Source organism: Sinocyclocheilus anshuiensis, unplaced genomic scaffold (genome assembly GCF_001515605.1).
Source record: "Sinocyclocheilus anshuiensis isolate Anshui unplaced genomic scaffold, SAMN03320099.WGS_v1.1 scaffold776, whole genome shotgun sequence".
NCBI lineage: Eukaryota > Metazoa > Chordata > Actinopteri > Cypriniformes > Cyprinidae > Sinocyclocheilus > Sinocyclocheilus anshuiensis.
The window spans coordinates 1,103,186-1,113,068 of NW_015555808.1; the positions used below are offsets into that span (position 1 = coordinate 1,103,186).

Genomic DNA, 9,883 nt, shown 5'->3' on the forward strand with positions numbered 1-9,883 from the left:
GAGAGAGAGCGAAAGAGAATATTATTATAGAATTTTATTGTTATTATTTTTATTAGAAACCTAGACAATACAATTATATTTTAAAATTATAGATTAAGTTATATTTATTTTTGCATAATCATAAAGTTTTGGTTATTTTAACAAAGATGTCTCTTTGACAGAGGTTCACATATGTTCACATTACCCTGTGAATTTAAGACTAGACATTGCGTTTTCATCTGCATCTCTTAAATTTCTACTGATTAATCTTTTTTTTTCCATTGAAGTCAGAGTATGTTGAGTGTTTAAATTTATTATTTCACTTGAAGGTCTTGCAAAAATAAATTTTTATCCAATCGGCAGAGATGGAATACTGTTTGCAGTATATTAGACAAAGGACATTTTTTTAAATGCTTGTGTTGAAGATTCTAAATTGTGAAAAAGAAGACAGTGATCTTTCGACCTAGATTAACTACAAACCCGACTTTTGTTTGTGTACATCCATTAGAGAGCTACTCTGTTGACATTAAATATCTATGTTTTTATGCTCCTAAAGTGCTTAATTTTTTGTTGTTGCATTTACAGTTTTTACAAAGTTTTTTTCATCTTTTTATGTCCTTCAGGCAGCAGAATTGGCCATTAAATTTTTATCCCATGACAAGGCTGTGGAAGTCAGTCAGGTCGTCGGGCCACGCCTGATTCAGCTCAGAATGTACAGCGAGGTATGTTTCTTTTATTTTTTCAGGTATAGAATCACATTCAGTATATAAAACTCTCCATTTGACATTTGTTTTTTATTTTCCTCACAGATGCAATTCTGTGCACAAATACTGAGAAATCCCCCCAAAATACAAGCTTTTTATTCTTTCAAAGCATTGTGTTTTGAGAGTGGCACACCAAGAGGAAATAGTGCTTTCAGTGTGCTTGTGTGCCCATGTGTGCGTCCTCGAGCCATGGACCGATTGAGATACAAAATGTTTTTTTTTTTTTTTCAGGCTGCTGAGCTCTACCTCAACCTGGACCTCATTAAGAATGCCATAGACGCATTCATTGAGGGAGAAGAATGGAACAAAGCTAAAAGAGTGGCCAAGGAGCTCGATCCAAGGTGAGCCCTTAGCAGACTGGTCGCCCCTAACAACGCTACAGCCAACAATGTGAGAGGGAGGCAGTGAAATCACTCTCTCGCTGTCAGAAAAATCACTCAGTGCAACAAATGCAGTGCACGACAGCACGAGGCCGAAGGGGTGCAGATGGCCTTCGCAGTTTCTCTCTGACTGTCTTTTATTTACGGCCAGAAAAATAGGTTTAGGAATCAAGTCTAAATGTTTTCCAGTTCTGCATGAGGTGTATTCTTAAAGGGGTCATATTATGCAATTTCAAGTTTTCCTTTCTTTTTGGAGTGTTACAAGCTGTTCATGAATAGATAAGATGAAAGCGAAAATACTTTGCTTGGCCTTCCAAAAGAGGACATGACTAGAAATCAGTGGTTAAGTTGTATTTACAACACTGTTCCAGAACAGTTCAACCCAAATATTCAGATGTGTCCAGCGCATTTTATGGAGGACTGTTTCCTGATCCTGGTAGAGTAGCCTACAATGCCGGCTGTTCTGACTCACAGCCTGTAAGTACATTTTCATATTTAAAGGATTTGCCACTGATGATTCAAAAGCGAGTTTTGAGCAGTGTAGAGTAGCGCTTGTTGTTTGTCATTTCTCCGATCACAAATGCAGACAGGGTTTTATGTTTACGCGGCGCGATGCAACGCGTAAAAAGACAGTATAAGTCATTAAATTTATGTAATGGGTTTTATTGGTTGTCTCATCGAGCCGGGACACGGCATCACAGTATGGTAAGGGCGTAACATTTCCGTCACACGCTTGAGGTATTCGGCCAATCACAACGCACTGGATAGCTGGCCAATCAGAGCACACCTCGCTTTTCAGAACGATGAGCTTTGTAAAAATCAATGCGTTTCAGAAAGGCGGGGCATAGAGGAGAAACAATAATGTACAGTATGTTGAAAATAATGTGTTTTTTTAACCTTAAACTGCATAAACACATTTCATTACACCAAATAATGTTCTTTTTAGCAACATCATATGACCCCTTTAAAGATTGACTGGTAAAGAATAAATATTTATGTCTTATTGAAAATATCGTGACGTCACTCTATAAGAGTTTGCCATTATTGAGGTTTTGTGACATTTCCTCTCTTCACAGGCTGGAGGAATATGTGGACAAATGCTACAAAGAGCACCTGAAAAATCAAGGCAAAGTTGACTCTGTAAGTTCACCTTATCAAATTAATTTGTCTTTTTTTCCACTTTTATTAATAGAGATATTTCAGAGAGGACTTCAAATGATGGGTCAAGGTTTGGCTGCTTAGCCTTGGCCAGTTAGCCTGGTGGTAGATGCTGGAACTACATCATAATGGAGGCAAAAATCTTAGCATTAAATGTAGAAAAAAAATGATTGCAGCATTGCTACACTATTGAGAATAGACAACTGGAGCTATATTTATTTTTATTAAACCAAAAAACATATTTTTATTTCATATTTTCATATTTTGTTATTTTAATTACTTTCATTTATTCATGTACTGCAAGCTGAATATAAATCTGAATATATCGTTATATTGTAGTAATTTTTTGCCAATGGCTGATTTTATTTTGGAGGACTCCTAAAAGCATGAAATTGACTTATTTTTTCCCCGCCTGCTGCTTTTGACATCACAACTCAGGATAGTTGTCATTGAGATAAATGAGAATGCTAGCAGATAGCTTTCTCCAGGTATTGTAGACCTCCTTGGGTGAGCGAAAAGGGAACAGGATTGTTAATTGAACTCGTGTCGCCCACATGAGCAGCTTGGCTAAAAATGTCAGGGATCTACTAGCTGTCAGAATCTGTTCAAACAAAATAAATCTATTTCCTAGCAATACAAGTCGAGGTTAAAGAATGCATTAAATGAGCATAACATAATACCGCAGACTGCAGCTCCTCCGCTCTGGTACTTTTTTCAGTTATTGTTGGGAGGAGAGAAAAATGGAGACGATTGGATTTATTCAATTTAGAATAACAGATATGAGTCACCAAATTGATGTGAGTGCTTGCCTCTCATTGCAATGCTTCACTGGCAGTTTGGTTACAATCACGGAATGATGCAGGTCAGGGCATTTTATTGAAAAGAAAGACAGAATGTTATGGAGGAAACTAGTTTAATGTACACTTACATAATAAAATTTAGCCAGTCAAGAATATGTGATATCATATATTATGTTGTGTGTGAATGAGAAGAAACATGTTTTTTTTTTCATCTTTTTTGACTGTACGTTATGGCAGTAGGCCATGAAAAGCTGTTTAATGATAATGATATTAATGATAATACTAATAATAATTACAGTCATTGTTATGATTAACATAATTTTTTTTTAAACGTTTATTAGCAAATTATTCATACATTTTATTTCATTTTAATTTCATTTTAATTATTAGTAGTTTTTAAAATAATTAGTAGTATTATTTTAAATGCTAATTTGTCCTAATAGTTTTCGTTTATTTTCCTTCATTTTTATCAGTATTCAATTCAATCATTCTTCTTCTTACTATTATTAATTGTCACGGTCATTTATTATATTTATAAATATAATTAACATGGTTTATTTTGACATTATTAATATTAATATATTTTATACTTTTAATTATACTCATATAATAATAATTTATATTAATTTATATTTTTTATATTTTTAGAAATAGTTTGAATTATTTTAAATCCTAATTTGTTATGTTAGTTTTCCTTTATTTTTCACTCAGCATTCAATTATTATAAAATATATTAATAATAATATAAAATATAAATTATTATACATTTTTTAAATATATTATTAATGATCATATAAAAGACAATTGTTAATAATAATAATTAGCATAGTTGTTTTTTATATTATTAATATTATTAACATTTGTTGTGTTATTAGTAATAATTTTAATCGTTTTACATTTCAATTTGTCCTAATAGCTTTCCTTTATTTTCAATCAGTTGGTTGGAGTAGATGTGGTGGCTGCCCTTGACATGTACGCTGAGAGAGGACAGTGGGAGAAATGTATTGACACAGCCTCAAAACAGGTGCCAATTCATGTGTTCTCCACCCCCCCAGACATGTCCGTGTGGAAACAGGGCAACATTTTGACGTAGTATCTGCCTTTTCCTTCTCCAACAGAATTTTAAGGTCCTGCACAAGTACATCGCTCTGTATGCCACTCACCTGATCAAAGAGGGTGAGGCAGAGAAAGTACTCAACCTTTACACCCAGCATGGCGTGCCAGCTTATTCACAGGTACGTGGACTCATGTCTGCATAATAAATCAAACTCTTTTATTTTACAAAAGAAACCCAAATCATACATGATACATCTCCTTCAAGTATAGGGACTTTTGGATTTCTTCAGAAACATCTTCCCTTCCTTATTGTAGAACTTCAACATCTACAAGCGGATGTTCCTGGAGCTAGTGAGCCTAAGGGACCGGGATTGTGCGGAAGCTTATCAGATGTGGGCCGATCTGAGGGACATCCTTCTACTGCTGGTGAGCTCTGGTTTACTATGGTGGCTTACACTTGGGAAGTTATTTAGTCAGTATTGATTCTATATTCAAGTAGGAAATAGTGAATCTTACAGTATCTCTGTGCCGTGCAGTGTGAAAACCTGACCAAGTCTTCAGAAGCTAATTCTTCAGCCCATGAAGAGTTTGAGCAGATGCTGCTGGTTGCTCACTATTACGCCACCCGCTCTGCAGCCAAAGGCATTGACCAGCTGGTGTGTATATACTTCACAGCAGATATGCAAGCGGTATTGCATATGCATTTGATATTACATAAACCCTTTAATTCACTACCATTCAAAAGTTTTTTAAATATACAAAAGGGTCAGTAAGCTTTTTTAAATATATTAACATTTTTATTCAGCAAGGATGCATTAAATTGATCAAAAGTGACAGTAAATACATTTATAATGTTACAAAATATTTCTATTTCAAATAAATGGTGTTCTTTTAAACTTTCTATTCATCAAATACATACATACATACATTTTTAAAAATAAATGAAAAAATGTCATGGTTTCCACAAAACTACTAAGCAACACCAAATGTCTTGAGCACCAAATCAGCATACTAGAATTATTTCTGAAGGATCATGTGACTCTGAAGACCGAAGTAATGGTTGTTGAAAATTCAGCTTTTCCATCACAGGAAAAATTACACTTTAAAATATGTTAAAATAGAAAGCTGTTACTTTAAATTGTAATATTATTTCACAATATTACTATTTTTACTCTATTTTTTATCAAATAATTATCAAATCTTAATGACCCCCAAATTTTGAATAATAGTGTGAAATTACAGACAATGTTCACTACTGCAAATATCTTTGGTCTTATAGCCCATCATTAGTTCTTGTTATTCTAGAGAAAATTTTTTTTTTTCATAATCTTTCATCAATATATAGCATAAACTTTTTTGCTGATGTAAAAATCACTGTAAGTTGAGGAAAAATATTAACCAATAATATCAATGCCTATTAAAGGAACACTCCACTATTTTTGAAAATAGGCTCATTTTCCAACTCCCCTAGGGTTAAACAGTTGAGTTTTACCGTTTTCAAATCCATTCAGCCGATCTCCGGGTCTGGCGTTTCCAACTGCCCTAGAGTTAAACGGTTGAGTTTTACCGTTTTCGCAATGATATTACGCAGCGCCTGAAAATAGTCCCCAGCTAGGTAACTTCCAACGGAAGGCACGCTCCCTGTGCAAGCAGGTGGTCACGTTGGTTATGTTGGCGGAAGTTAGCCTATTTTCAGGCGCTGCATAATATCATTGCGCCTGCTGCACCCATGGTACAGCAGCAAAGTTCCTTGATTATTACGCCGGAATGAGAGTATAGTTCCTAGCCATATCGGCCTAGAAAATCGCAACTTTTCATTTTCTGTCGGTCTTAGTACACGATGTAACTACAAAAGAGTCAAGTTTTAAATAGGAAAAATATCGAAACTCTTTGGTCATTTTTGAGCGAGATGCTAACGGTCTAATCAGATTCAATGATCTATGCTAAGCTGCAGCTAAAAGTGCTACCGCCAGACCCGTAGATCGGCTGAATGGATTCGAAAAACGGTAAAACTCAACTGTTTAACTCTAGGGGAGTTGGAAAATGAGCCTATTCTCAAAAATAGTGGAGTGTTCCTTTAAGCCCTGTCCCACATTATTTCCCGCTGAAGTTTAGAATTTTCATTTAGAAAAATGTTAAAAGTGTTGTCAGTGATTTGTCATGTTGTCTTTCAAATGTGTAATGTCCATGTCACCAAACATAATGGAAAAATAATGCACAGTCCCCTGGTTAGATAGTCCAGCCCCAATGCCATGCCTTCGGTTAAGCCAATTTTGACTTGGCATAATAAACTGGGACAGGAGAGTGTATTTTAACATCCAAAAAAATTACACACTTCACCTTTATGTTATCTGTGTCACTGTAATCTTGCATATGTGTTTACTTTTCTACAGAGTTCTGTGGCGGCCAAGTTGTCCATCTCTCTCCTGAGGCACACCGAGCTCATTCCAGCTGACAAGGCCTTTTATGAGGCCGGCCTGGCAGCCAAGGTGAACTCACAGTGAGCCCAGCTCCAAACACACACACTCACATAGCTGCTTCAACCATTCATGTGGGACAGAGAACAGGATGGCAGCTAAGAGCTCTGGGAAATTTACTTCATTCTCCTCTGTTTGCTTCAGTAAGATCTCACAGCAAGTGTGAATAATTTGATTCGCAAAGCAGTTCGAGTTGCCTCGCATTGTGAAGACGAAGCGCAATGTGTCCTCTTTCTGGAGTTTAAAAAAATATATATTTCTTAAACTTTAAACAGTTCTGCGTGTCACTGATGAATATTTCTCATGCAGGCTGTGGAATGGGAGAACATGGCTTTTATCTTTCTTAACCGCTTCTTGGATCTGGCTGATGTAAGTAAAGACTTTTGCTGGTGTGTGCAGTCTAATGAGTATCTTTCAAATGAAACAAACTTAAACATTACAAATCACTTGAAAAGACGGCTGTCTTGCTGCTTCACTGCCCAGTTATTCATTGACTGTACAGACTTTACAGAGTCAGAGGTTTGGGGTCATGAAGATTTTTTTAAGAAATATTTTATTTAGTAAATATGGATCAAATTGATCAAAAGTGACAGTAAAAACATTTATATTGTTAAAAATATATATTTCAAATAAATGTTGTTCTTTTGAACTTTATATTTATCAAAGAATCCTTAAAAAAAACTTTCTGGAAAAAAATAAATAAATTAAGCAGCACAACTGTTTTCACCTTTGATGTTAATAAGTAATGTTTCCTGAGCAGCAAATCATATTAGAATGATTTTTGAAGACTAGAGTAATGGCTGCAGAAATTCAGCTTTGCCATCACATGAATAAATGATATTAAAATATATTAAAATAGAAAACAGTTGTTTTAAATTGTAGTAATATTTCACAATATTACTGTTTTTATTGCATTTTGATCAAATAATTGCAGCCTTGGTGAGCATAAGAGACTTCTTTAAAAAAAAATTACAAACATCTTAGCGACCCCAAACTTTTGAATGGTATTGTACCTCCTAAGGAAACTGGTTTCAGACAGACTTCCAAGACACCATAATGTCATGTCTAATGATCTAAAACTAATTTATGTGAGCTTTAAACATAACCAAAGTGGATATTTATAACAACAGTGCTGATTTCAGAGTGGAGATGAAATGGAATGGACAAAATTAACATTTATAAATTAATTTACTGCTTTCAACTGCTCCTTCAAATGCTATTTTTTTTGTACCTTTTTTAATAACATTCTTTAAACTACCTAATTTCAGCAATTGTTTTAAATTTTCAGGGCATTGATGAGGGCACATTGGATGCTTTAGATCACACAGACTTCCAGGATACAGATATCCCATTTGAGGTCCCTGTACCTTCAAAGCTACATGTCACCGTAAGCCTTTGCCACAAACACTGCACATGTGCTTGTGTATTTTTTTCTTCTTCTTTTTTTTTTACACTTTGAGTAAACTCTTCCCATTGGCTGTGGTTCAGGTGGAGAAGAGGGAGGAGATTAGGGAATGGGTTTTGACTGTGTCCATGGACCAGCGGGTGGAGCAGGTGCTGCCGAAAGATGAGAGAGGCACGTACGAAGCTTCCCTAGTGGCAGTCGGCTCTGGCATCCGGTCCCTGCCTTGCGTCATCACAGGTGAGGCAATGTGCACAAAAGACAGTCTGGTGTGATGGTCGGAGTTGAAGCAATGTTTCCTTTAAATTGCCTGTGAACTGGCTGTTTTAAAGAGACAGTTCACCCAAAAATGAGAATTCTGTCATTTACTCATCCTCATGCCGTTCCAAACCTGAATGACTTTATTTCTTTTATGGAACACAAAAGATATTTTTAGATTTTTTTTTTTTTCATGTTTTTTGTCCATGTATTGACCGTCAGTGGGGTCCAGTGTTGTTTTGGACTCCATTAACTTTCATTGTACAAAAACAGCTGAAACATTCTTCAAAATATCTCCTTTTGTTATCAGAGAAGAACAACATTTTTGAGGATAAGTAAGTGATGACCGAATTTTATTTTGGGTGAGCTGTCCCCTTCAAGTGTGTAATTATAAAACGCAAAACTTTCTTTATTTTTCTTTTTTGTCTGCAACACAGGTTACCCTGTCCAGCGCAATAAAATTGAGTTCAAAAGACCAGGGATGGCAGCAAATAAAGATGACTGGAATAAATTCTTGATGGCTACAAAGGTACAAGTTAGTCATTGTTACCTCTGAGCTTTCACAATTAGTCTTCAATCACACCGCAATCGTTTGATTTATAATTAATTTGCTCTCTTGATCAAAAGTTAACACTCAGGACTGAATTTATTAGAGTGTGTTTTGTTGAAGTAAATGTAAATGCTCTCTTTCGATGTATTTCATCATCGTTTTTTATCCTTGTGGGTGCATTTGCAGTTTTCGCATTACTTCACAGTTTGTCCCATCCATCCTGCCTGGGGTCGCCTGCGGTGCTTTGATCATGATTGCTTGTTTTTGTTTCACCCTTTAGACCACTCACAGTCCAGAATGTCAGGATGTGCTGAAATTTATCACACAGTGGTGCGGAGGTCTCCCGTCAGCTGGATATTCCTTCCGCTAAGATCGGGGAAGGTGCACACTATCTATTTCTCTATCTGTCGTCATCCTGATCTTCACTTCTTCGCTTTCACCTCCCAGCTGTTCTGCTTGAACATTTAACAAGCCTTTTTCATTCTCTTTTCCAAAAGCAATGTTCACTTCTCGGTCATCATTCCCTGGCCATTTTTTAATAGCTGAAGTATCATAAGGCCAGTGCCTGAAGGTCATTTAATGTGTGTGTTAAATATGCTTGACTGCAGAAAGCCTTTGAATATATCTTAATTTGAATATAATATGTAACTATAATACATATTACACTAGTTAATATGAGTTGGATATTTTGATATTTAAACACTAAATAAAAAAATAAAAATAAAGATTGTCAGTGTTCTCGTGGACATTTGTATGAGGATATTTGAAATTAATAATCAGCTGAAATAAAAATCAGATATGTCCATATTTTATGAATCAGAATTATTGTTGAACTGGTAGGCGTGATAACATTTCTGAGATTTCTGAAGGCAATATGCATCATATTTTGAATAAATTAATTGTACGCAGTAACTTATCACTGGTATTCACTAGTGTAGTTCATTTGTTATGTATAATGATCAACTGGTTTATGATAATTAATAGTTACCTGTCAACAACGCCACCTTGTGGAGACCATAACGTGTTGGGGTGAAAGAGGACACTTACTCACACTTGCAC

General features: G+C 35.5%; 1 protein-coding gene across 1 annotated transcript in view; it reads left to right on the forward strand.

Annotated features, from left to right (window-relative positions):
- LOC107675043 (intraflagellar transport protein 172 homolog) overlaps positions 1–9,660 on the forward strand; it is a 29,614-nt gene extending 19,954 nt beyond the window's left edge. Inside the window, exons 38-50 of the mRNA XM_016469232.1 lie at positions 603–701; positions 975–1,084; positions 2,200–2,263; positions 4,019–4,105; positions 4,200–4,316; positions 4,453–4,563; positions 4,674–4,793; positions 6,531–6,626; positions 6,924–6,983; positions 7,903–8,001; positions 8,103–8,256; positions 8,712–8,803; positions 9,105–9,660. Of these exons, the coding sequence (XP_016324718.1) occupies positions 603–701; positions 975–1,084; positions 2,200–2,263; positions 4,019–4,105; positions 4,200–4,316; positions 4,453–4,563; positions 4,674–4,793; positions 6,531–6,626; positions 6,924–6,983; positions 7,903–8,001; positions 8,103–8,256; positions 8,712–8,803; positions 9,105–9,194 (1,299 nt within the window). The 3' untranslated portion in view covers positions 9,195–9,660. The remainder of the gene's footprint in view (positions 1–602; positions 702–974; positions 1,085–2,199; positions 2,264–4,018; positions 4,106–4,199; positions 4,317–4,452; positions 4,564–4,673; positions 4,794–6,530; positions 6,627–6,923; positions 6,984–7,902; positions 8,002–8,102; positions 8,257–8,711; positions 8,804–9,104) is intronic.
- Positions 9,661–9,883: the final 223 nt, after the last annotated feature.